This window comes from Lactuca sativa, chromosome 3 (assembly GCF_002870075.4).
Source record: "Lactuca sativa cultivar Salinas chromosome 3, Lsat_Salinas_v11, whole genome shotgun sequence".
In the NCBI taxonomy this organism is placed as follows: domain Eukaryota; kingdom Viridiplantae; phylum Streptophyta; class Magnoliopsida; order Asterales; family Asteraceae; genus Lactuca; species Lactuca sativa.
The window spans coordinates 9025291-9053069 of NC_056625.2; the positions used below are offsets into that span (position 1 = coordinate 9025291).

Consider the following 27779-nt stretch of genomic DNA (forward strand, 5'->3'; position numbering starts at 1 on the left):
GATGTGGAGGTAATTCTATAGTTTTATTCATTTATGATTTTATTAGTTTAGTCATTTATGACTTTTTATGTTTACGTATTTTAGTTGTAAGTACCTTTTTTTCTTATGTAGGTGTATGAAAGTAAAATTTCACGTATGTATCAGAAGATGGAGGATTTGAAAAAGGATCTTGTTGTAAAGATAAATGAGGGAGTGTTGAAGTTTCCTCAAAGTCAAATTTTGAAAAATTGGAAATTATTATTTCCTGTTGAAGATTTAAGCACAGAAAGTTTTGATTTCAATTATGTTTCACAAAAATATAAAGAACCGATATTAACACCCGATTTTGTTCAAGTTAATGATGAAGATTATGGGAATGATTTTCTTAATGATGATGAAAATGCTGAAGATTATAATCAAGGGAAATGTTCTGGTGGTCAGGGGGGATGGAAGTGATCCACATGAGGGCAATATTGGTAAAAATCATGTTGAAGGTAAAGGTGATGATGATGAAGATGATGAACAAGGAAATGGAAGTGGATGTGATAAAGAAGAGGCCATGAATTTAAATTATGTTGTCAAAAATGTTACTAAGAGTGTGGGTCTAACGGATAGCCATGAAGGTGTATCTTTTAGTCAATTTATTTGCAATCCAGTTGTTGAAAGTTTTCTTAAAACTTTGGATCAAGGTAGGCATATTTTATTATTATATATACTTTAATCATATATGATTTTAATTTTTTATATTTGAATTTTATAGGTACTGATAGTTGTTTAAATCATAAATTAATTGAAGATGATGTGAATTTAAATTTGACTTGTATTGATGATGGTAAGTATTTATTTATGTATTTTTAATACATAAAAAATATATAAATATGTTATATAGATGATTCATCTATGATTTTAATAATTTAGGCACTGTAAATTTTGGAGACGATGATCATAAAAATAAAGATGGAGGTAATTTGTTTATAATTATTGTTTATTCATATATAATTGTGTTTATAATTATTGTTTAGTCATATATGATTTTTACAATTTTATTGGGTAGAAAATGTTGAAGATTGTTCAAATAAAAACAAGGATTCGAATGAGACCGGATCATTGAAAAATGATATTGTTCCAAGTTTTAGTCTTGGATTTAGTCAAGATTCTGAAGGTTCCAAGAAGTCATCTCAAAGTCAAATTTCTTCTGAACGGATGACAAGGAAAAAGATTAAGGATAGAGTTATTTTGGGTAAACCAAGTGCTGGTCCAGAGTGTGTTATTCCAAATGTTGATGTTATTGATGCTAGTCCAGTTTCTTTTGCACCCCCTTTGGGTACATTAGAAGGACCATCAAAACCTATTTCTAGAAAACCTAAAGATATAAATGAAGAAGCAACAACATTAGTGGATATCAAAGGAAAGAGACAAATGAAGTTTTCTTATGTTTATAAGTCACCATTTAAGGAAAGGTTAATTGATTTTAAACCTAGTTTGACACAAGTAGAAAATGTTGTTTGTGAATGGCTTTTCAATCTTCAAGGAAATCCAGGGTAATTTTTTTTAATATAATTTTTTATTTTTATAATTATAATTTTTTTTATTTTAAATAACATTTAATTAAATATATACATGGATATTGTATTGCTTATGGAAACATATGTTATTGGTTTTAGAGCTAATTATGAAAAAAACCATTTGCATGTTAGTGTTCTTGATTCATTGTCTCATATACTAAATCATCAAGAGAAATTCATAGATGTTAATTCTCCACTCAAGTTGTTCATGAATTCTGACACTGTAAGTTTTTATTTTATTCTTTGCTTTTCATATGTTGATAATCATTAATAATTTTTTTATTAAATATTTACATGTTATTATATAATCATTTATGATTTTCTTATATTACAGACTTTGTCATTTGAATATACTCATTTGAATGAAACTGCAAAATATAAAGTTTTCAAGGACAGCTTCTCTCGCAGTGTTTCTGGTGACAGACTTGAAGGTTTTGAAGGATGTTGATATGGTATATTTATTTTTATATACATATATATATATATATATATATATATATATATATATATATATATATATATATATATATATATATATATTATTTATAATATTATACATGTTGATGTTAGGTATTTTTCCCGGTTTTGAGGCATAAGCACATATATCTTATTGTTATGAATATGAAGAAACATGCTTTTGAGGTTATCTATAATGGTGCAGATGATGCTGATTTCGATGATAAGTATGGTGTAGTTTTTAAACCTCTTGTAAGTTTCAAATGATATTTATTCTTTAGATTTGAAATCATATATTATATGTTTTATAATTATTATACTTATATTTTTCTGACTTGAAATCATATATGATTTTCAGAAAAAGTCTTTTTTGAAGTGTCTAAAAGAGATTGATCATGTTAAAGCAAATGAAATGGCTGATAAAAATCTTACTCCAGTAAGATTGACAATGTCATGGGGGACAGTTTATAACAAAGTGGATTATGGAGTTTTTGCTATGAGACATATGGAGAGTTATTTTGGAGAAAAATGTTCTAAATGGAAATGTGGTCTTCCAAAAGAAGGTGGTTCTCAAGAAAAAATTCTGGAAAAGTTGAGAATGAAATATGAAACCACAATTTTAACTTCTGAGATTAATACAAAGCATGATGATGTGTTGAAAGCTGCGTATGAGTATCAAAAAGTTGATCAAAAGATTTGCGGTAAGCATTCATATGATGCTCAATGCAATATAGAAAGAAGGCTATCATATTTTTTTTGATTGAATATTTTCTTATTGATGATGTTATAAGAACAAGTTTGTTTATGTTGTGTATGTTATGGATATTGTGAAGAATGTTTGTTTTTATGATGGTGGAAAACATGGTGATAGAAAACAAGTCAATATGTATTTTGGTGGATTTTATTATGTAAGTTTGTTTGTGTGAATGATGTTATTGAATGTTAATCATAAGTGATTATGTTATATTTTTATATGTAATTTATGTTTTTAGTATTGATTATATGTTTCTTATATGTAATCATTAGTGATTGTATCGATTTTTTTTATGCTTTTATAATCATAAATGATTATATTTGTTGTACAATACATTATAATTTATTATATCTTTTTCTTGATAAGTGAGCTTATCTTTACTGCATGGAATACATCACCATGCAGAATCTTATCTTTGTAAGATTTTATTTTTGTTTTTTAGTGTTTGTATTGAAGAATCTTTTCTTTATAAATGAAAACTGATTTGTACAACCATATATTGTATTTTTTTTTATAAGTGATTATGTTTGTATAAAGGGGGTAGCCTCATGCTACGCCTTATATTTCTTCAAAGATGATTCCTTATACTTCCAAATGGTTAGTTTTGTTTATTAATTTCTTTAATTTTTATATATCACCATTATTTATTTATGATCTAAACAACTTCCATTTTGTTTCAGGTAAAATATGGAGTCTATAAGTCTAAAAGAACTAATTTTGTTGTATCTAATAACATGTTCCCCATTTTTTCAAGATTCTTGTTCTTTTATTTGTAGCTAGATTTTCATACATATTGTAGCTGACTCCAAGAACGCATCTTCCATCATTACTTAAAAAGTTTATCTTCATTGAACATATCAGATCTTTACTGGATGTCTTTGAAGTAGAGGAATGTTGTTCATTTAAAGAATATTTCTTTTTAATGAACAACATTTCTCTACATCAGATATGTAGTAAAGATTTGTTAGGTTCAATGGAGATAATCTTTCTAAGTAATGGTGGAAGACTTCTTGGAGTCAGCTACAATCTGTATGAAAATCTAGCTAGGAATATGAAGAACAAGAATCTTGGAAAATGGGGAACTTGATATTTTAGACTTGTGAAATTGTTTGTTATTGAAGATTTTATCATGTTTGATGTTATTCTATGATGATGAATATGTTATCTTTAGATTTTTTATGAGCAGTGTTGTATATTTGTTAGGAACGATGTTGTTGTATATGGTTTTATGTAATGCTTAGATGTTTTTTATGTGTAATCATATTTTTAATCAATTATGATTAAACAAAACATATGAAGTAGTATTACATAATATTTTATGGTTATACAGATGAATATTGTATATGGTTATGTGTAATGATTACATGTATTGAATAATAGTTATATGTAATCTTAAATGCTTGTAGTAACATTTAATAAAAGTTTAATCATGAATGAATATATTATCAAATCAAAGAAAGAATTATCAAAGTAGATTAAATCCAGAAGACAAAATCATAGTAAATTCTGTTTTATAAAAAGAGTAAAGTGTACTAAACAAAAAGTATATTATTTTTTTAAAAAAATTTATGACTTATTCATTACTGATTAAAGCAGTAAATATCTATGTATCTTTTGATGATTGTTCGGCTGCAAGTTTGATTGGGCATGTATGCAAGTTATGAGGAGCCCTTTCTCCACATCCTGAGCATCTTCTAGTTTGCTTGTTTGAATTTTTATACGCTATTTCTGCTACACTTTGAATTCTACTTTTCTTTCCGCATCCTTTATTGCTTTGAACATTTGGAACATTGATGTCAATGTCTTTTGGAATAGTTATGCCCATGAGCTTTCCTACCTCTTCAACATCTGTCCTATTCTTCTTCTGCAATTCATTTGTAGGATCGTTTTTATATTCCTTCATCATGCTTTCTGTTTTCTTAACAAACAAATCCATTTTTTCTTTATTTTTTCTTACGTATTCCAAACATGCTTCAAAGTTGTAGTATGCTTGATTGACAGATTTGTTAATTTCACTGTCTCCTATATCATATACATGTCTACCAAAATTATAATGCCTTGATATCACATCCTTTCTCCAACGATTCTCAATGTACTGTTCATGTATCTCCTTAATTCCATGTTTCATGAGTATGTTGAATGCATGTTTGCACAAAGTCCCAAAGAGGTTGAAGTGTTCACAAGTACATTTTACATCATTGGTTGGAAGTTTTATTTCTACCTGTTCAAAAGCAGTTAAAGCATTAAGTGTTTTATAATCATAACTGAATATTTTTTTTATATTATGTGCTGATTCAACAAAATTTAAAATAAGAATATATTACCTCAAATTCTATTTTTAGATCACTGTTTTTGTTCAGTTGTTCCACTTTGTATAAATCTCATCCATTTTTTGTTCCAAGATGTTCGTATTGGCAGTACCAAGAACCTTTATAGATTTCTTTCTATACTTCATAAAACAATGTACTTGTATAAACTTTTTCAGCATGTTTTTCTATTGGTCGTGGTGAAATAAATTTATATACCGCCTTCTTTGATTGATGATCAATCTCATGTTGTGTATTTCTTTGTTTTTAAATTGTTGTGTCATAGTTCATCATGAAATGTAAAAGTAAATTTCCAGATTGAGAGTAAGTGTTGAAGAAGGAGCTCATGCTTTCTAATCTTGAAGTGGTTTTCATCAATTGAGACATTCTTATGTCATTGAAGTATGCAGGTATCAATTTGTCACGTAATCCAAACATATCATTGAACCATCTTTTATCTTCTAGATTGAATTCATTAATAATCAAATCCCACTTCTTTTCAAACTCATCAGGTTTGATATGCATGTTCCAAACAAGCTTGTTAAATCTTTTCTTGAAGTCTTTGTTTTTAAATATATCGCCAGTAACCTATGAATGAACAACTTTGCTTATATAAGTATAAATTATATACCTATTTGGATATATCATATATGAGTAATCATATATGATTAATCAATCATATATGATTAATCATATATGACTACTATAATGTAGGATATATCATGTATGATTAATCATATATCATATATGTATTGTAATCATATATGATTAATCATATATGATATATGAGTAATCATATATGATTAATCATATATGATTACTGTAGTGTAGGATATATGATGTATGATTAATCATATATCATATATGTAATGCAATCATATATGATTATATATGATTAATCATATATCATATATGTATGAATAATCATATTTGATTAATCATATATCATATATGTACTGTAATATAGGATTGATCATATATTATTATATAATCGTATTATATAATCATATATGATTATATATTATTATATACTGTATCATCATAATCATAGTATGATATATGATAACTTATATTATTATAATCATATATGATTAATCATTTATAATCATATACGATTATATAATCATATTACTAAAATATACTTAATTATATATCATTATATCAATCATATATGATTAATCATATATGATTAAGTATTTTAATAATATGATTATATACTGTATTATCATATTACATACTATGTAATCATATATGTTTATACAGTAAGTATGGTATCTGATAATTCATATTATTAGAATAGTTAATCATATATGGTTATATAGTATGATATCTGATAAGTCATATATGAATCATCTTTCATAATACTATATAAGCATATATGATTATATAATGTATTTTTATTATACATTTGCTTGCAGTTTTTTCATTATATGCCACATGCATAGTCTGTGTCTTGAATTTGGTAAGACAGATTCCACTGCTTATTTTATTGCTGCATCTTGATCAGTTAGAACAATTTTTGGTGCTTTCCCTTCATGAGCTCTAAGAAAAGCTTTAAGCAACCATTCATACGACTCAATTGTCTCTCTACTCAGCAACCCAGCACCAACAGTAATTGATTTCTTGCGGTGGTCAACTGCTGTGAATGGAACAAATACCATTTTATACCTATATAAAGAAAATGAGTTTAGTACAATCATATTTGATTAAATAGTATGTTTAAATTTATATACATTAACTTACTTGTTTGTTCTAAAAGTTGCATCAAAAGATATAACTTCTCCAAACTCTACATAAAAAGTCTATTCTCTTTCATTTGCCCAAAACATAGCAGCCAACAGATCTCCATCACATAGGAACTTAAATGAATAATTTGGGTAATGATCTCTACGATCATTCATTTTGTTTATCATTATTTGAGCATCCTTGTAACATAAAATTCTATTTACTCCTCTCCTCAAGTTTTTGTAGTTTGTTACCTTCGCCCCTACATATTCATATCCTCCTTTCAAAACTGCTCGTATTTTGTGAGCCATTGTCGGACCAATTTTAGCTTTTGATGCACATACTACAAACTCTTTTTCAGAATATGACATCTTTCTTGCCTTTTTCGTATAAGGTCTTTCCTCTATACTTTCCAGTGGGTGGTTGTGCAATACAAAGAATTTCTCAACTTTGTAATTTGTTGTTCCATAAACATTTTCAAATATAATCTTTGTTGTACACCCAGTAATTATCTTGTTTGAATTTGGTTTTCTCTTGATAGAACTTGTAGCCAACGTATCACAAGGTTTTGGTTTATCCTTTCCACCCCTATTGCATTTAACATATTTTTCTTTTATTATTTGGCTATAGTATTTTGATTGGCTAGTCAGTCTTGTATGAGAACCTGCCATTTCTGCATAATCTGTATACATTTTTACTTCCAAATCTGGTACAAATTCTATAGGGACATCTGGTTTATATTCAGATTCTTCAATTTTGTTACTGCAATATGATTCATTTGTTGAATTTGAACTTTCACCTGATAAAAGAAGGGAATGACAAATATGTTATTATATAATTTTATGTTGTAATAATCATATGTAATTAAAGATATGTATTTATATTTTAGTATAAAAAATCATATTTGATTTTAGATATTAATATACTATTAGATGTTAAATCATATGTATTTGTACATTGTATTATATGATTGATCATATAATATACTATGTAATCATAAATGATTATACGTATTAATTTATAAATAATCAAACTTGATATTGTTTAATCATGTATGATTAATCATATGTATTTGTAGTTTGTAATATATGATCAATCATATTTTATGATGTATAATCATATATGATTATTCATCCAAATATAATATTAATATAGATTTCAATTTGAAAACATATATGATAAATCATAATTAAAAACTATAAATACATATGATTAATCATAGATATGAAAAGTCATATATGATTATTCATCCTTATATGATTAAATCACATATTGTATTGTATAATCATATATGATTTTTCATAATTTGTATTGTATAATAAAAGAATGAGAATGAAGTGTAGAAACAATAATGTAATATGTAGTATTAAAACGAATTAGTTGTACCTTCAATACGAATCGTATTTTGAAGTTCTTCAGAAGTGAAAGAAAATGAATCGATTTGTTTGTCGTTACGAGATGAATTGATTTCAGCTATAATAGTATCAGTTGCGATCGACTTGTCAATTTCTTTTGGATTCGACATCATTTATGAAAATTGATTTTGATTCAATTTTCAAATGTTTTGTTTATGATTGCGAGGTGCTTATTTCTTCGATTTGAGGATTGTATCTTGTATTTATGAGGATATGAACTGATGCTCTGTTTCGATCGTTTTTTTCGATTTGAAGATTGCGATTAATTTGATAACAGATTCAATAAAAATAGGATCTTTTTTATTATATTGAATAATTGTTGAAGATTAGATGATATGATTACGTGACTGATACTGAAAATCGATGATTTAGCGATATGATGATTTTTAGAGAAGGAAGGTGTTTGCTTTCTGAACATTAATTTGAAGTTTACTATTATACCCCTTAATCATTTAACAGTTGACGTTAAGTTCCATTGGCTGATATTTAATCTCACAATCTCTAATTTTTTTATTAATCTCAAGGAAACCATCCCATATATATATATATATATATATATATATATATATATATATATATATATATATATATATATATATATATATATATATATATATATATATATAGGTAGGTTTCGTTGAGATAAAAATAAAATACAGATCTTGAGATTCAACCTTAGACATGTATTTCACATCTGCCGCTCTAACCCTCTGGTGTACCGGCACGACAAGCCTGGTATAGTCATAAATGATTATACAGTGTCGCTCGTTCCTTTCTCCTTCGCCACCATCCCACCACCATATCCGCCACCGCCACCATCACTACCATCACCTCTGATATCAGTTGACCCCACCACAATCACCTCCGTTACTTATACTACCGCCACCTCTGTCACCACCACCTCTTCTGCCACCAACTGTCATAATCATTTTTTATTACTCAATCTGTGAACAGACATATATGTATAATCATTTATGATTACACATATACATATAAGTATGTATAATTCTATATGATTATACATATTTGTCATATAATCATTTATGATTAGACATACGTTATTGCTGCCGGTAGGATAGAGCATTAGAGCGACAAATAAGAAATATATGCTTGAGGTTGAATCTCAAGATCTCTACTGTTTTTTAATCTCAAGTGAATCCTCCCCCATATATATATATATATATATATATATATATATATATATATATATATATATATATATATATATATATATATATATATATATATATATATATATAGAGAGAGAGAGAGAGAGAGAGAGAGAGAGAGAAAGAGACAGAGACAGAGAGAGAGAGAAAAAAAAGAGAGAGAGAGAGAGAGAGAGAGAGAGAGTTAAGTTCAAATATTCTACTATCTATTATGTGCATGCATGATTGATTATGGACCAATCATTTTAGTTATTTTAAGAAAGTAATTAATGCATATTAAATATTGAAGATTTAATTAATACTCATTATATCTTCAATATCTAATATGCATTAATTACTTTCTTAAAATAACTAAAATGATTGGTCCACAATCAAACGTACATGCACACAATATATAGTCAATAACATATATATATATATATATATATATATATATATATATATATATATATATATATATATATATATATATATATATGTGTGTGTGTGTGTGTGTGTGTGTGTGCAAAAAGGAAAGGTTGTAGACTTTTAGCATGAACGTACATGCACCGGATTATAACAAAACTCACTTTCTTTTTTTCGTTTAAAATATTTTTTAAGCTATGTTTAAAAAAAACTGAATATACCGTTTTTCACGATTTTTCGTCCTATTTCCATAGAGATCCTTGATGATAAATAAAAAACGAACTTTTTTGTCGAAAAAAAACGCACTTCATTTTTTGTTGAAACCTTAAGGTCTACTTTTTTTTTTTTTTTTTTATAGAAAAACATAATAATAAATATATCAAAATTCATACTTTTTGGTACTTTTTAAACATATATTCATATTCTTGTTTAAAAAAATAGATTCATATTCTTGTTAAAAAACGATATTTCAGTTCAGATTCACATTATGAACTTGTTCAGATTCATATTGTTAACCTGTTCGAATTCACATTGTGAACTTTCTTAGATTTACAGTATGCATAATAAAAAGTCAGATTCACAACGTGAATCTGAACTGATCGAACTTTTTCACATTGTGAATGTTAAAAATTGAAATACTTACAGTTTAGATTCACAGTGTGAATCTACAATGATCGAGGTTCTTTTTTTCTTTTTTTTTTAGTCGGTGTTGAAGTTTATTAGTAGAGTACAAAAAATTAATATTTTTGAATCATACTATTTTTGGATCATAAAGTTTTGAATTAAATTATTTTGAATCATAGTATTTTGCATCAAATTATTTTTGAATCATATGATTTCGTATCAGTAATATATTCAATTAACTAAAGTTTTTGTTCAAAAAATATTAGGTGTCATTATATGCTAGGTGTGATACCCATGTATTATATGGGTTAAATAAAAAAATTAAATAGCAAAATATAAACATTAAGTATTTTTTAAAATAAGAATGGAAAAAAAATATTTATTGCAGTTTATGATCATATTTATTATATTTAATACTTTACTTATATAACTATATGTATTATGTGGTTTTGTAATTTGAAAAATTAAAAAAAAAAAACCCTACAAATTGACATGTGGATATTATTTATTTCAAAAATACCACAAAATGACATATGTCAAAACTTATGAGAAATTGATATGTGGTAAAATGGATCTTCATTTATTAGAGTAGATTTTTGAATTATTTAATTTTGAATCTTAAAAGACATAAGTAATGAATATAAAGTATTTGTGTCAAAATATTTTTATATCATAACAAATTAAGGATCATAAACCATTTGAATCAAAAGTTTTTTTTTTAATCATAAGTATTTTGAATCATCACATTTTTTATCATATTATGTTTAATATGTTTTTAAAACTAGTATTTCTTAAAATTAAAAATAAACACTTCAAAAACTTATTTTAGAAAAATTATTTTTACAAAGTCACTAGTATATTGAGTAAAAGTATCCCTTAAATTTTTATGATTTTTGAAGAATTTTTTTTTTGATTATTTTAAAAAAAGTATTTTTTTCTCAAATTTTCATGGTTGTGCTTATTTTGTAGATAGTTAAATTTTAATAACTTTTGTTTTTACAAGTTTTCTTTTCAAAGAAAAAAGATGAAGTGAGTGGTTAAAAAACCCACCAAATGAAAAAATGAAGTGGGTGATTAAAAAACCTACCAAATGAGGATAGAGAAAAGAGGAGGGGGGGGAGCTTGGAAATGGACGCTCTTTTGGGGGGAATTTGCTTTCTCTTTCCTTTTACCTATTTAACCTGCAAACAATTAACATTTGTCGGAAAATACCTAAATCTTACAGATAAATACAAAAACGTCATATCAGCTGTAACATCCTGATGTGAGGTACTTCTAAATTAAACTCATTTAATTCATTTATGTTGTATTTTGGTCCCAAGTTCAAGAATGTATGCAAAAGGTCCTTGATGGCATTACGAGTTCCATACTCGTTTTGAGTATCATCAGGTGAGGGTGAGAGAAGAGGACGTAGAGAAGACCGTATGCAAAAAGGTCCTTGTTCTAATCATATACTTAATAATATAATTGAGTAGTAAATGGTTGTGTGTTCTAATAAATGAGAGGATGTGCTAGGGTCGTGTAAGTTAGTGGTTGTGATAAGTTAACTGAGAGTTGTGCAAATTAGTAAGTCGTGACATGTGGTGCATATCTAAAATATTATTATACTGTCGTGTCTAGCCAAGTACTATTGTAGTACCATGCTTAGCCAAGTAGTATTGTGTTGTCGTGCCTATCCAAGTAATATTGTACTGTCATGCCTATCCAAGTACTATTATATTATCGTGCCTATCCAAGTACTTTTATACTGCCTTATCCAAGTATTGTTGTACTGTCGTGCCTATACAAGTACTTTTGTACTGTCGTGCTTACCCAAAATATTATCATACTGCCGATAGAGATCCTTTAGGAAAGATCTCTCGAGGTCACCATACTAGGATTAGAAAGTGAGGATAACGAGAATGGGGTAATGAGGTTACTTGAATGCTGAAGAATATATAATTAAAGATTATAGTATTGTGGGTTGAAAATCCTATGTATCTCACTAGGTTTCCCAACCTGACCCGCTCAGTTAATTTGTATCACATGTATCGATGCGAAGATACATTACACTGAGAGATTAGAGGAGATGTAAATCACTAGTGTAAATTAATGTAAGTTCTGTTTCTGCTTATCTTTTGTATCAGTTATGACATCCTAATTTTTGAAAGAATATCAATATCAAATGTTTCTTCGGAAATGTTTAATGTTAATATTATCTTACATTGAAATAATATTTTTGGGACCAATTCCGCAACAAAAGAAATACGTTGTTTTTAAAATAAGCATAAATAAAATTTTTTTAAATGACCGTAAATTTGAGGATAACACATCTTTTGAGGGATGTTCTTGGAGTTTGAGCAACTCTATAACCATTGGCTAAGTTCTAAATGATTTTTGGGCCGTGTGGTCTTACAAATTTGATAACTTGACACTCATTTCGGTCATGCTTGTGTTTTGTTCATTTTGGTCATTTAGAAAAGTTAGAGTTTAAGATCTTCATTGTTTGGACTTAAGCAATAGATAAGGTTGGAAACTTTATCCATGCACATCATCATTCGATTTAAACATGAGATTTGAAGCTCTTGGCATTAAGGATTAAGGGCTTAATGGATTGACTTGTTTGGATGTAAACCACGACGCGATGGTGTGCAGGTCGTGATACAGGTTGCAAGATCTAGTTGTGAATGTATTAGCTTTAAGTGGCCGTGGAGAGACCAAGGAGCTAGTCGTGATACGGTGATGGTTGACCATGGACTTTTTAACTAGTTTGACTTTTGGTCAAATTATTGGATTTTGAGTTATAGACCGAGTTTTAGTCTTTGATTGATTTGGTGGTTCGGTAGCTGATTCGTTATACCTCGGATATTTGGATTCAGCTCTTGGATTCTGGTGGGATTTCTCACTATACTATATATTGCAGTATGTGTCCTCTATATGTTAGGATGTGATTATGATGTGGTATACTAGTAGGCAGGTATACTAATTAGTCAGTTACACGTTGTGTTGGATTCTATGTTTATGAGTTTGATATATGTTGACATATCATGTTATGAATTGTTGGTGGTCCAAATTTGTGCTGAAGGCGAAGATACTCGTGGCGGAACAACTTTATGCTGAAGGCTAAAGGGGCGAACTAGCTTTGTGCTGAAGAGTATTATGTGTATGCATTGTCTGTATATTGTTGTATATGGTAGTTTGGGAAAATCACTAAAACTTTGTGTTTATAGTTGTTGATTAAATATTTTTCAGATACTTATTTGATCGTGGGAAGGTAAAGGTGTGAATTTGCACGCACATCAGCTGTTTTATGTTTTGAGATTCTACGATGATTTTTCTTTATTACTCGGATCTTGGGATTGTAATTTATGAACAAATGGTTTTACCTTGATTATAATTCTATTAAAATGGGAGATCATATTATTTTAAAAATGAAAAAATTAATCTAAAAATTGAAACATTACAGTTTAAAATCTTATTATTTGATAGTTTTATAAATGTTAAATATCAAAAACACTAACCGATATTTAGTTCAAAAAAACAAAAAAAAAAAAAAAAAAACACAAGCAACTTTAAAATGTACTAAAAATATTTAAAAAAATTAAATAATAAATAAATAAAAATAAAAATAAAAAACAAATAAAATTAAAAATCAAGTACATTTTTATTAAAAAAAATTATAAAGTTAAAAATAATTATGAAAAAAAAAACAATTTAACTGAGATATTCATAGGATGCAATTACATCATCAAGTTTCTATTATGTTCCGCATATGTGCGTCACACATTAATTACATAATGCCTAAAGACGACATTTAACGTTATTGCTTAACAAAATGAGTGACTAAAAATTATTCTTAGAGTTCTTACTAGCTTCTAGGTTCCTACGGGATCCATATATTTAGATGTATAAGCAATTAGAACTTCATTAATAAATTATTTTTAAAAAAATCAAGCTTAATAAATATACATAAATAATCATCGTAGTATAGATGGATACGTTCAAGCATATATTTGATTGGTTGATAAAATTCATCTTAAAATCATACATAATTATCTTCATATTTAATTCAATCAGATTGGTTGATAAAATTCATCTTAAAATCATACGACCATTATCTTCATATTTAATTCAATCAATATTAAAGTAATTGTAGCTAAATTAAAGTTTATAAAACTATTGTTGATAGTTCTAATAATTCAATTATTTTTCTTTAAAATAGAAAGCGGCGTGAGATAATCAAATAAAAATCATAATCATAATGTTTTTTCGTAAAAGATAATCATGGTAAATTTCACATTTGTCCATTCTAACATTTAATCTCAAATAATTATGTAGATCTGAATTCACATGAATTTTTTGTTCTATATATTATAAAAGATTGTTACAAATTATCTTATAAATACTTAAATAATTTTCTAAATTGCTGACAAAGTTCCAATTAAGGGAAAGAGTTGGTTGTATATCAACCAAAAAATAGAAGAATAAAATGGATAACCTAACTCTTTGTTTGTTATCCATATTTGTTAGTTAATCATGCATTTACCTAAAATTTGCATGTGGCTAATTGCCATTTTTTAAAACATCTCTAGTGCTACGAACATCAACCCTTGCAATATATATATATATATATATATATATATATATATATATATATATATATATATATATATATATATATATATATATATATATATATATATATATATATATATATATATATATATATATATATGGTTAGGTTATTTTGTTTTTACTAACTATTGTGTGCCAGAATGCAAAGATCTGGACCATCGGATGTAATATAATCAAATGTCATGATTTGAGGGTCTATGGTAGTAGAATAGGATAGCGTGTACCATATAATCACACAAATTTTAGCATAACGGCATTTTAGTCAATTAACCTATATTAAAAAAGGAAATTTTCGGATTTTTAGGGATGATTAATTTTTTTATTTTTTTAAAAATTTGAATATTTTAAATTAATTCAAATTTAAAAATCCGATTTTATTCTGTCAGAATGATAGAATGTCTACCATAAACTAGTAAATGTATTTTTCGATTTTATTCTATCAGAATGACAGAATGCCAAACGTAAACTAGTAAATACATTCTGAAAGAATACACAAAATCGATTCTTAAACTAATAATATATTAAAAAATTACATTGTATGATTGTGATTCATTAAATAATAACAAACATTCTGAAAGAATATCAAGTATAATTCTTAAAAAATAACAACATTCTTAAAAAATGAGTGTGATCATTCTTTGATTCATTCTTCAACCCTTTCCCATCAGGTCTTCAAGCCATTCTTGAAGCCATTTCTACCAAAAATTCATTGCCAAGTAATTTGTAGTGATACACTTGTAAAACCTGCACATTAAACATACAAATAATTAACTACAATTCTATCAAAATACAACAAATAATATTCTTACAAAATAAACTATTCTGCAAGAATATTCTTTAAGAATTTGTATTATCAAGAATATACCCAACAAACAAAATAAGGAACTAGCATCAACCTATTCTGACAGAATAAGGAACTAACATTCTTCGGGTTCCCTGTGTTTCTTCTCGATATGCTCAATGTATTTAACTGCAAATTCTGACAGAATAAGGAACTAGCATCAACCTATTCGTAATCATTGTGAACTCAACTGGGAAAAAAATTCATAACATATTTATTTTAGTATTTGTACAACAAACTTTCAAATATAAACAAAGTCGGCAATCAATAATTGTACAAACTTTTAATAACCCAGTCAATCCTTTTTCCTTACCAATGCCCAATATTAATCTCCCAAAAGTAATCGACCAAAATGAGTGTTGGTTAGAATTTTAAATTAGAATGGCCAAATGACGTTTAATGAGTATTTTGGTCCAAAAGAGATTAATTTTGGTAAATCAATAAGAATTTAAAAAAATTACCTGCAACTATAGATCGAGTAACAGTGGTTGATAATGATGTTAGGCGGCGATGATTTCCAGCAATACATTATAATCGAGTACATCCAAATCTAGCATTTAAAGATAAAGAGAATAAGAAATCACTAATTAGGGTTCATCGAGTATATAGAGTCGGATGCCGCCTCTTTGTTTCGTCGGATTCCGCCTCCTTCAACAATTGTCGTCTTCCTTTCCGTGAACCCTTCTCTGGGTTGTGACATCATAATTGTTGGCAAAGGGTGTCGGCTGTGACCACCCTCTCTTTTTCGATCACCAGAGCTTTGGAATGGGATAGAATACTTGTCGATGGAAGCTGGAGGAAGAAGTCAATGTTCTGTAGATGCCAATGAACCAAAGGGGTTATTATTAGGGTTTTAAAATACTAATTTTCTTTCCTTAATTGTAGGATTTCAATTAAATGATTTCCTTAACTAAAAGTACAAAAGGTCCAAAATACCCTTTATTGATTTATTTAATTATTTATTATTTCTTGAATTCTCATTGGTGCATTTAGGCATACAATATTTGTTGAAAACATTTGAACCTAACTCTCTCTCTCTCTCTCTCTCTCTCTATATATATATATATATATATATATATATATATATATATATATATATATATATATATATATATATATATATATATATATATAAAGGTTCAAATGAGAACCATTAAAGATTAAGAACCTAAGAACCATTCATTTTTAACTTATAATTAAGGTTTTTTATTTTTTTTTAATTTTTGATTTTTATTAAGTTTTTTATAAATAAAAAAATACACAATAGGGACAAAATGGTCATTATGTAAAATTTATTCCATTACTTTTAAGTTTGATCAGATAACATTTTTTTATAACAGCTAAGAACAAAAAAACTATCTCATCTCCTTCAACTTCCTCTGATGAACTCCATTATAGCCACCGCCACCGCCACCGCCGCCGCCGACGACATCGCCACCGCCGCCGCCGCCGACATCGCCACCCCCGCCGACAACCTCATCACCACCGCACACGATGAACTCATCACCGTTATCACCGTCAATGACAAATTTCAGATCTAGAACCATCATTACCTCTTCTTCGTTGCATCTCCGGTTTACCGTCGACATCTCCTCCCACCAGATCTAAGATTTTCGGCTCAGATCTATAATATTTGCGTTTAGATCTATGATTTCCTACTATAGGTCTGAAGTGTTCAGGTCTAGATCTACGCCAAACAACCACCAGATCTGTAACCATTGTTGCCAACTGTTGTTATATACCTCGAACAACATCTATCACCTCCGAAACAACAAATCTGACTTTCTACTCCTTCAGATTTGTGATGTGTGCTTTGTTTTCGACCTTGAACCTAGCCAAAACACTAGAAAATGTCGTTTGTCATCATTTTCTCTCTTCTCTGATGCTCTTACATCAACGACCTCCGTTCTCCAGCTCTACAACTTCAACATGTGATGAGGATCTACCAAAACCGCCTCCCTCTAGATATGTTTTGTCTCTGATTTCTCCAGATGTGCTTTATCTTTGACCACATCCAACTATCTTGTTCTTCTGTGACCACTAAGGGCCTTCATAAGTCATAACTTATGTTCAGATCGATGCATTTCCTATTGTCTTCATCGATGTTGATGCTCTCTACCTCTCCTGGCCTGAAATTATGTCCTTCACAATGAGCATTTTGTAAATCCAGTGGAGTTTCACTCAGATCAATGTAATATGACTTCAAATTTGCTTTTGTGCTTGAAATTTTTGTGTTCTGATGCATATTTTGAACATAGAGTTATGATTTTGCTTTACCAGTGGTTTTAATTTTTAAATATCATGATATACCTTTTAGCAAAATAATAACCTTTTTCTCATGGAATTGTGTTGAGGTGTGTCATTTGTATGAATTGATTGTACATCATTATCTCTGATGCATTTTTTTTGTTTTTTTTATATTTTTTCTTTGTGAATTTGACGTTTTTGATCTCTCATTTGTCGTTTGCTTTTGTTAATATTAGTTTAAACTGTTGTTAAGTTGTGAATGTTGATTCTTTTTGAATTAAATTATGAGTTTATTATAATCTGATAAAATAATATCATAACTTTATAACATTTTTTATTTTCTCAGATGACTAATATTCTTTATCTTTAAGGGATATGTTTCTCTCTTGTTGTTCGTGGTGTGAGCACAAATACTCAAAATAAAGAGATTATAATTAAAAAGTCAATACCTATTAGACTCGTCTGAAAAATAGATGTACTATATCACTACTTTTACATAGTAAAGTGTAATTCACCAACTAGCATTGGCTATAGAAATTAGAAATAAAAATTGTTTTAACTTTTTATTCCTTTCTCCTTCAATAGTTTCCAAACATCATTTCATTTAGGTGAAAATTTATGTAGTTGATAAATATATTTGTAATCAAAGAATTTAAAATTGTCTCAATTATTTATTTAAAGATGTTTTCAAAATATAAAAACTCTTCTTCTTAGATAATTACAAAGAATTTACTAATTTATTTTAATTATTTTAATTATGTTTGATCCAATGAGAACACCTAAAAGGTTGAGAACGCGAAAACAGTTGTGAACCAATCATCATATAAGGGCATAAAAGGAATTTTACAATATAATTAATTATGGATAATTTATGAGTAGTTGATTAATTCCTAAAATCATGGGATTTAATATGATTAATAGGTTTTTTACCCAAATATTAGGAACCTATATAATATATTTTTAATTAACAAAATCAATAAAATGATTAAAAAAAACGTTTTTAGCATAATTTAAAAAAAAAAACGTTATTTTTTTTTTGCTTTAAGTTTTTTTTACCAACCACATCAAAAAACTGACACATTAATCATTTTATCTGAATATTATTAATCATGCATGAATAAATATATATTTGTAGTCATACATGAAACCGGTAATAATCTTGAATGAATAGATGAATTAATTTATATTCATAAATGAATAAAATACAATTAAAAAAACATCACCATAAATGAAAACATCTAAATATGAATTGCTTCAATCATTAATGAATATACATTTAATCTTATGAATACATTTAAATACACATTTTATCACTAATGAATACACATTTATTCATAAATGAATAGAAAACACTATTAAGAGACAAAGAATTTCTAATATGGTATCGGCTTTGGCTTCCTTGGTCAAAGAGATTGATTCGTTGTGGATCTCCGATGGGTCACAGATAGGGGTGTAAGTGAGCCGAGCTACTCGTGAGCTATTCGAAATCGGCTCATTAAAAACTCGACTCGAACTCGATTTAAACGAGCCCGAGCCGAGCCTGAGCTTTACTCGGGGCTCATTTATTAAACGAGCTCGAGCCCGAGCTTTTATATCGAGCTCGACTAGGGCGCGCGGGCTTAAACGAGCCTATATAAATTATAATATAAATATATTTTTCACTCCTTATATTATATATTTATATTGTTAACAATTTATTTTCTTAATTTCTTTAATTCTTTGTATGGAAAGTTGGAAACAAAGCAATTAAGCAACCCCTTTGCGGCTTTGCCGACCTTCCCTTTGCTTCACTCCTTAATCCTTATATTATATATTTATATTATTAATTTTCTTAACTTCTTTAATTCTTTGTATGGAAACAAAGCAACGCCAACGCCTTTGCCGACCTTCCCTTTACTTCGCATTCCCATATGGTGATCGACATTAGCAGACTAGCAGTTTACCATCTAGGGCTACGACAGTCGAGATTAGAAGTTTACCATCTAGGGCTTCGACGTTGCCCCTGTTCTTGCGAATCCATCTCGTTCTCAACTGTTCCCCGAATCCATCTCGTTCTCAACAGTCGGCAGGTATGATTATTGGAAAAAAAATTGTTTTACTTCAACTATGAATCTGTGATTGAATGTTACTGGAATTAGATGTTGTAACCATTTGTCAAAATCAGTAATTGAAATCGGCAGCTCCTCAAAATTTCATATGTTTGAATTCTAAATTATGTGCATGTCAGCAGCATCATGTCATTTTTGTGATCGAATGAATTTCTTGTTTTTTGTTTTACTTCAACTATGAATCTGTGATTGAATGTTACTGGCATTAGATGTTGCAACCATTTGTCAAAATTAGTAATTGAAATCGGCAGCTCCTCAAAATTTCATATGTTTGAATTCTAAATTATGTGCATGTCGACAGCATCCTTTCATTCCTGTGATCAAATGAAATTGATATATATGTATATATGTTCAAAAGCATCCTATGCAACATGTTTGTATGTTCAAAAGCATCCTATGCAACATGTTTGTATTTTATGTTGGAAACGAGCAAAATGTTCTTGTGGTCAACTGGGTTTAGATTTTATTAAATTTGTGTTTAGATTTTATTTGTGTTTAGATTTTATTTCAAACTAGAAATTACCCCTCCCAGTGACAATATGCCAACATGACATTTATGATCTCCAACATAATAAGGTCTAGGATTCAAACCACAAACATGACAATTTGCAAAAGTTGATGTATCTATGATTTGTATTATTTTCTTATGGACCCCAGTTACCAAATTGATGTAACTATGATTTGTATTGTTTTCTTATGAAGATTCAATGGATGATGGAGGGTCTACAACAAATCTATTAAGTCCAAACAAAGGACTGGGGGTTGAAACAGTTGTTGGGATTGATAATCCGTCATCACAATCAGTACATGGTATGGATCACACAACCACTCCAAATGAAGATACAACAAGTCAAATTCCTAATGAAAATGAAAGTGTGAGAGAAAAAAATAACAAAACCAATGAAGATGAAGTACAATTAATGAGAAACATAGAAAAAACATCAAAAGTATGGGACGACTTTGTTGTAGTTACACTCCGGGATGGTACGAAAAAAGCTGAATGCAAACATTGTAAGTCAAGGTTGGCTATTACTGGTTCAGGTCCTACATCATCATATAAAAGACACCTAAACAGTTGCATCCCCCATAAACAATCGCTAAAAAACCAACAAATACTAAATTTTCAGCCTAGTGGGTGTGATGTGGATTCTGTACCACCATTGATCGGACCAGATACAAAATATGATGAAAACAAGATGAGGGAGGCCATAGCTAATTGGATACTAAGTACTGAGCAACCGTTTGCTACTGTGGAAGATGTCATGTTTTTGAAAATGATGAAGACAGCTACTCCATTGTTTGAGAAAGTAAGTAGAGTTACAATTACATCAGACTGTTTTAAGGTATACGAACATGAGAAGAAAAGGTTGAAAGCCCTTACAAAAGCTGCCTCTAAAATCAGTTTAACAACTAATTGTTGGAAGTCCTCGCATCAGAAAATTGAGTATATGGTTATTGCTGCACACTTTGTAGATCATAATTGGAGGTTTAAAAACTTGCTCAATTTTAATATTTAATTATTTATCTTTTTCTTTCTATCATATTTTAATTTATATCTCAACGTTTTTCTACAGATTACAGAAACGTGTATTAAGTTTTGTACATGTTCCTCCTCCTCGTACTGCGGTTGATATTGCTGATGGTATTTACAAGTGTTTGCAAGAGTGGGAAATTAAAGATAAGATTTTCACCATCTCAGTTGACAATGCAGCTTATAATGACAAAGCTTTAAGAAGATTGAAAGAAACTTTTTCGCGTGTACGAAAACTTTCATGTGGTGGTAGATTGTTTCATATATGATGTTGCGCACACATATTGAATCTTCTAGTGAAAGATGGTCTTGCAATAATTGATCATATCATCGGTGATGTTCGTGAGGGTATAAATTATATTAACAATTCGGAGGGTAGACGTCTAAATTTTTCAAAGGCTGCACATCAAATGCAAATACGTGATCGGAAGTTAATGCTTGATGTTCCAACACGATGAAATTCAACCTATGATATGTTGTGCATGGCTTTAAAGTTCAAAGATAGGTATACTCAAATATACCTTAAAGTTTTTAACACATGTTCATATTCACTAACACTTTAATTGAGGTTTTCTCAGGTATGCAGAGTATGAACCACATTTTTATCACTTGCCAACTGATGAAGATTGGGAAAATGTTCAAAGCGTATGTGAAATTTTGAAGGTTTTTAAGGTTTGTGTTTAATATGCATAATATTTTATAAATAAATGATTTTCTTTGTTGAGTAAATCCAACGATTATGCTTAGGTGTGCACGAATATCATCTCGGATAGTGATTATCCTACTGCTAATTTATATCTAATTGAAGTGTTTAGAGTGAAGCAATCTCTTGATAAAGGTTCATTATCTACAAACGATTTTATTCGTGATATGGTGAAGAAAATGAAGGAAAAGTTTGACAAGTATTGGGGTGAGTGCCACCTTGTAATGGCAATAGCTTCTGTGTTAGATCCACGGTTCAAGATGAAGTTGGTTGAATTTTGCTTTCCAACACTTTATCAAAATTCAGACGAGAACATTAAAGAAGTGAAGAATGCACTTTATGAAATGTATTCAGAGTATTTAGAGATGCATGATACATTAGTTAGGGAATCTGCAGCACATGGAAGCGAACATGAAAGAAATGCTTTAGGGTTGAATAAAGGTACATCACTTGGATCCGGATGGGAGGCATTTGGAGAGTTCATAAAGACTGCAGATTTGGAGAGACCAGAAAAGTCAGAGCTTGATATGTATTTAGAAGAAGGTGTTTATAGGGAGAAAGGACAAACAGGAATGGAATCCTTTAATGCTTTAGAGTGGTGGAATGTGCACAAGTTAAAGTACCGTGTTTTATCATTGATGGCTAGAGATGTACTTGCAATCCCGATTTCTACGGTTGCATCTGAAGCAACTTTTAGTGCCGGCGGTAGAGTTATTGATCCATATCGAGCTTCATTGGGGTCCGACACGGTACAAATGTTAATTTGCGGAGGAGATTGGATTAGGCAAGTTCATGGAGTCAATAAAAAATTAAAAGTATATTTTAAAAAATCAAAACCACACTATAATTGTTATTTTAATAGTTTAAATTATTATTTGTCAACCTTTTTATTTTGTAGAAGGAGGAGTTTCCTATTGAGGTTTTACTGCCTGAGGTGAACACAAAGTAATTGAAGGTAATTAGATGTGTTAAACAACAAATTCTTAATCTGAAAAATATTTGAAAAAATGATTCCTTTGTACATTTTGCAGGTTTTGTGTATCTGGGGAGTGAAGTTGCATAAAGGAAGATTTTTCTATTTCTAGTCGTTCAGTAATTAGGAGTTTAACTACTATTTTTGTAATTTGAGCTTTTACTCTTTATGTTCTTATATTTGGTTATATTTTAGACACTAAATCAATGCAAATGGAGAATCTATGAATGTCTGTTTTGAAGTTAGAATTTGGATTATTCCCTTGAATATATGATAATAAATTAAACGAGCCCAAAAACCATAAACGAGCTCGAGTCGAGCCTAAGCTCATTTAGGCTCGCTTGACAAACTAAACGAGCCGAGCTCGAGCTTCTTATTTTTCCTACGAGCCAAGCACAAGTTTTGAAATTGGGCTCGAAACGAGCCGAGCTCGAGCTCGAGCCAACATACAATCATACGAGCTCGAGCCGAGCATGGGTATGTTCGGGCTCGGCTCGGCTCATTTACACCCCTAGTCACAGAGGCGTGGTAGTCCGGCGATGATTTTTCTCAGACCGCCTTAATCTTTTGTGTTACTTGACTTACCTTTTCCATAGCATTCTTTCTATGTGTATATTTTTGTCTGATCAAGCTATTGTATCTGTATCAACATACAAACCCAATATTTATAAATGAATAAGACATGAGTGAAAAAAATAATGTAATATAATAAGCAAAACTATGATATTCAGTGTTCATAAATGAATAAGGTGTTAGTTAAAAAAAGAGCTTAACGTCTTAAGCCAATTTTACTTATTCATTGATGAATAGATCAATGAACAAATTCATATGTCTTGTCTTTTGACCCAATAAACAAACTTGGTGTTCGTAATCTGGTTGAAAAATGTACCAAAAATTATAGCAGTATCATCAATTTACAAAGCAATTTCATTTTTCACAGCTATAATTAGTGATTATCTGAAATTGAATAATAGTATAATACAATAGAATTGATGTGTGTGTGTGTGTGCATATACCTGTTCTAGAGTTAGAAACATGATGACATTCCAAGAACCTGATCGTCCAAAATTTGGGATAAAGCCTTTGTAGAATGCTAGAGGTCCCTGCTAACATGAAATTAAAGGAAACATTACTTGAGGGTAAATTCGTAAAAAGGTAGGGCTGGCTTAATGAGGAAACCCACATTTCTCTGACTTTCTGTATTAAGTGGTTCTTTTTGCATCAAGTCAAGAAGAAGGAGAAAAAAAGGAAATCAATGGATCTTACGTCATTCTTTAAAGTCTTAACAAAACAATCAATGGTGCTTGTGTAGCTTGGATCTCCCATCATTCTTGATTTGACCTGAAAAAGTTGAAGAAAGTACCTGATTGACTTGATCATAACTAGCTAATTCAGCTGCGTTTATTACAGCATTACGTGCAACATTAGGTCCAATACCCATCCATAGAGACCGAATCCCTTCCTGAAATACCCAAATTTTGACTCATTTTCAATTATTTGGGTTGAAATTTCACTCTTTATTTAGAAAAATTACCAACAATTGAACTGATGGAAAGATTTACCTGTTTGACAATTGTTGAATAAGCATTTAATGCCCCGGAGGAACACCTTGGAACACCTGCTGCAAGTTTTCCTTCCGCTTGTATACGGACCTTCACTAGATCAATTGGATTTGCTACAGCAATTGCAAGACCACCTACACCTCAAAATCAAATGCTATTTGTGGTTTTGGGGATCGGGGTTTTGGTGGTGGATTTCTCTATTTCGAATCCATTCTATACTCACCCGCGACGGCAGCAATAGGGCGACAGGAAGGGAAGAAAGGCTCGCATCGCAGGTGTGCTGTCCGATATTTAGGATGTTGTGTTCAATTGCGATCATCTCCGAGTTCGAAGAGGTTGAAGAGACAGAGGGAAGAGGGGAAGGAAGGGTGTCGATTCCCCGGCGACCCTTGTGGCTTAATCGTCGTCATCAGCAGCGCACAAATGGGGGAAGGAGCAAACAACAAAAAATCAACATTTGGGGTGAAATCAGGAAGCATCATCGTTCGATGTGGATGGTTCATCTGTCAAGCAAGGGAAAAGGAAAACGGAAATAATTGGGATCGGCCGTGTGATGAAGGTGTCGATTGTATGCTTTATGAAATTAGGTCAACAGAATAGAGCAGAGTAATTATAGGAGTTTACAAAATTAGGGTAATGTTTATTTACCTGAATACCCTTTATAATTTTTTTAATTTGAAATTTAAAATTTAAATGTATTAATAATTAGAAAAATAACAAGTAATTATCGCCACACATCTTAAAAATTAGATGGTCCAGATCTGTTCTCGCGTTCTCAACCTTTTAGGTGTTCTCATTTGATCCTACTCCTATATATATATATATATATATATATATATATATATATATATATATATATATATATATATATATATATATATATATATATATATATATATGTAAGTTTTAAGTTGAGAATATAGCTGTGAATATATAATTTTTGTGCATTAAATTGTGAATTTGTAATATTAAGCTGTGAACTTTGTATACTAAATTATGAATTGACTATATTAAGATGTGATTTTTTTTTTATGAATTTTGTGTTAAAATATGAATGATTTATGCATAAAGTTTGTGAATATATGTATTTTTTGTGTTGTATAAATATATAAGAACGTATTAGTTTTATAACTATTTTGCATTAAACAATGAATAAGTGAATTAATTAGTTTATTAAAGTGTGAATATAGTACTTAAGCAGTTAGTCAATGATTTTATATGCAGATCTGATTCAGAAAGAATGATAGTTGCGACGGTGACACATGTGGTTAGTGATAGCGTGTGGTAACAATTGTTGATGGTGGTGATAGAGTTTGAGTTTGATTTATATAAATATGTGAGTTAGTATATAATAAATTGTATTATGTTATGTTGTCAATTTTATGTAATAAACTAAAAAATAAAAATTGTATTATGTTATGTTGTGAACATAGTGTATTAAACTGTGAATATGTGTTTTTATGCATTAAATTGTGAATATGTAAGTTAAGTTATGAATGTGTTTTTTTATGCACTAACTTGTGAATTAGTGTCTGAAATATTGAATTAAGTTTTGAATTAGTGTCTGAAATATTAAATTAAGTTGTGAATTAGTGTCTGAAATAATGAATTAAACTGTGAATTTTGTTTTTTTTAATCCTATTCTGATTTTTTAGGGAATGATGTTGTTGGTGTTGACATTGATGATTTGTGGTGACGATGGTTGATGGCAACGTATGGTAGACTGGTACTTGGCAGTGTTAATGGTGGCGATAGTGGAAGAGTAATGATATTTTCTATTTCTCACTCATCATCTTCGTTGATTTCAGATAAGTTATCCTTTTTTATGATTCATGTATATATTTTTCTTTTGATGTTTGCTTATGAAGTATGAGATAACTTATGTATGTATTAAAATATAAATGAGTTTTTCATACACTGAAATATGAGATTATACTTGTAAATAAGTTGTGAATATATTGTATTAAACTGTGAATTTGTTGTGTTAAGCTGTAAATTTGTTCACAGCTTAGTATAATAAATTCACAATTTAATAGATAAAAATGCCTCTAGATATGAACATATAACTGTTAGTAATAAGTTATAAAAATATAGTCGTGCATATATATTTTTTGTGTATTAAACTATGAATTACTGTATTAAGCTGTGAATTTTATGTATTAAATTGAGAAATGATTGTATTAAGCTGTGAATTGACTGTATTAAGATTTGAAATTTTAATGAATTTTGTATTTGCTTCTGAAATATGGGAAGAAAGAATCATTATACATACATACATACATATATATCTATATATATATATATATATATATATATATATATATATATATATATATATATATGATTTTCTCTAATTTTAACAAAATTATATAAAATTTAAATTGTGAATATTATGTACATTAAATTTTGAAAAACACCAACCGTTAGATCTAAATGTATAAATGTATGTTTTAAGTTAAGAATATGATATTTTTATGTATTAAAGTTTTAATTTTTGATATTAAGATTTAAATTTTATATATTAAATGATAATTGAATATAATAAATGATGAATTGACTACATGTTGCTGTGATTTTTTTTAATAATTTTTATAATAAAATATGAATGATTTATGTAAAAAAAATTGTATTAATTTCTTGTAAATATATTTATTTTTAATGTTATATAAGTATGTAAGAATGCCTTAGTTTTTATAATTATTTTGCATTAAATTCAAAATGGATGAATAAACCAGTTTATTAAACTATGAATGTAGTATTTAACATGTCATTGTCTGACTTTATATGCAGATCTCATTTGGA

At 28.9% G+C, this 27779-nt stretch overlaps 3 protein-coding genes, 1 long non-coding RNA gene and 1 pseudogene across 4 annotated transcripts; 1 reads left to right on the top strand and 4 right to left on the bottom strand.

Moving 5' to 3' along the window:
* Positions 1 to 4357: 4357 nt before the first annotated feature.
* LOC111920868 (uncharacterized) lies at positions 4358 to 5242 on the bottom strand. The gene is made up of 2 exons (XM_023916446.1): positions 5222 to 5242; positions 4358 to 4975 (listed from the first exon to the last, which is right to left on the bottom strand). The coding sequence occupies exons 1-2, from the start codon at positions 5240 to 5242 to the stop codon at positions 4358 to 4360; spliced, it is 639 nt and encodes a 212-aa protein (XP_023772214.1).
* An 85-nt stretch (positions 5243 to 5327) lies between these two features.
* On the bottom strand, positions 5328 to 8310 carry LOC128132719 (protein FAR1-RELATED SEQUENCE 5-like). The gene is made up of 5 exons (XM_052769635.1): positions 8172 to 8310; positions 7040 to 7584; positions 6794 to 6849; positions 6575 to 6728; positions 5328 to 5648 (listed from the first exon to the last, which is right to left on the bottom strand). Exons 1-5 carry the CDS (start codon positions 8308 to 8310, stop codon positions 5328 to 5330), a joined length of 1215 nt encoding a protein of 404 aa, XP_052625595.1.
* A 7291-nt stretch (positions 8311 to 15601) lies between these two features.
* LOC111919487 (uncharacterized) lies at positions 15602 to 16579 on the bottom strand. Its single transcript, XR_008231177.1, has 3 exons — positions 16315 to 16579; positions 15909 to 15991; positions 15602 to 15756 (listed from the first exon to the last, which is right to left on the bottom strand). It is a non-coding gene; the product is annotated as an uncharacterized LOC111919487 (long non-coding RNA).
* A 4336-nt stretch (positions 16580 to 20915) lies between these two features.
* LOC111920870 (zinc finger BED domain-containing protein RICESLEEPER 2-like) lies at positions 20916 to 23495 on the top strand. The gene is made up of 7 exons (XM_052769636.1): positions 20916 to 21694; positions 21783 to 21988; positions 22037 to 22169; positions 22318 to 22384; positions 22487 to 23191; positions 23341 to 23387; positions 23474 to 23495. The coding sequence occupies exons 1-7, from the start codon at positions 20916 to 20918 to the stop codon at positions 23493 to 23495; spliced, it is 1959 nt and encodes a 652-aa protein (XP_052625596.1).
* A 712-nt stretch (positions 23496 to 24207) lies between these two features.
* Positions 24208 to 25387, bottom strand: LOC111920871 (mitochondrial uncoupling protein 1-like; annotated as a pseudogene).
* Positions 25388 to 27779: the final 2392 nt, after the last annotated feature.

Excerpts from the sequence above, each read along its gene's own strand:
- LOC111920868 (XM_023916446.1), bottom strand. The coding sequence starts at position 5,242 with ATGCTGAAAAAGTTTATACAA. Across the intron at positions 4,976-5,221 it reads TGCTGAAAAAGTTTATACAA|GTAGAAATAAAACTTCCAAC; the intron begins GTACATTGTTTT and ends GCTTTTGAACAG.
- LOC128132719 (XM_052769635.1), bottom strand. The coding sequence starts at position 8,310 with ATGTCGAATCCAAAAGAAATTGACAAGTCGATCGCAACTGATACTATT. Across the intron at positions 6,850-7,039 it reads ATGAATATGTAGGGGCGAAG|AGTTTGGAGAAGTTATATCT; the intron begins GTAACAAACTAC and ends CTTTTTATGTAG. Across the intron at positions 6,729-6,793 it reads GAACAAACAAGTAAGTTAAT|GTATAAAATGGTATTTGTTC; the intron begins GTATATAAATTT and ends TTCTTTATATAG.
- LOC111920870 (XM_052769636.1), top strand. The coding sequence starts at position 20,916 with ATGGATGATGGAGGGTCTACAACAAATCTATTAAGTCCAAACAAAGGA. Across the intron at positions 22,385-22,486 it reads ATTGGGAAAATGTTCAAAGC|GTGTGCACGAATATCATCTC; the intron begins GTATGTGAAATT and ends GATTATGCTTAG. Across the intron at positions 23,192-23,340 it reads CTTCATTGGGGTCCGACACG|AAGGAGGAGTTTCCTATTGA; the intron begins GTACAAATGTTA and ends TTTATTTTGTAG.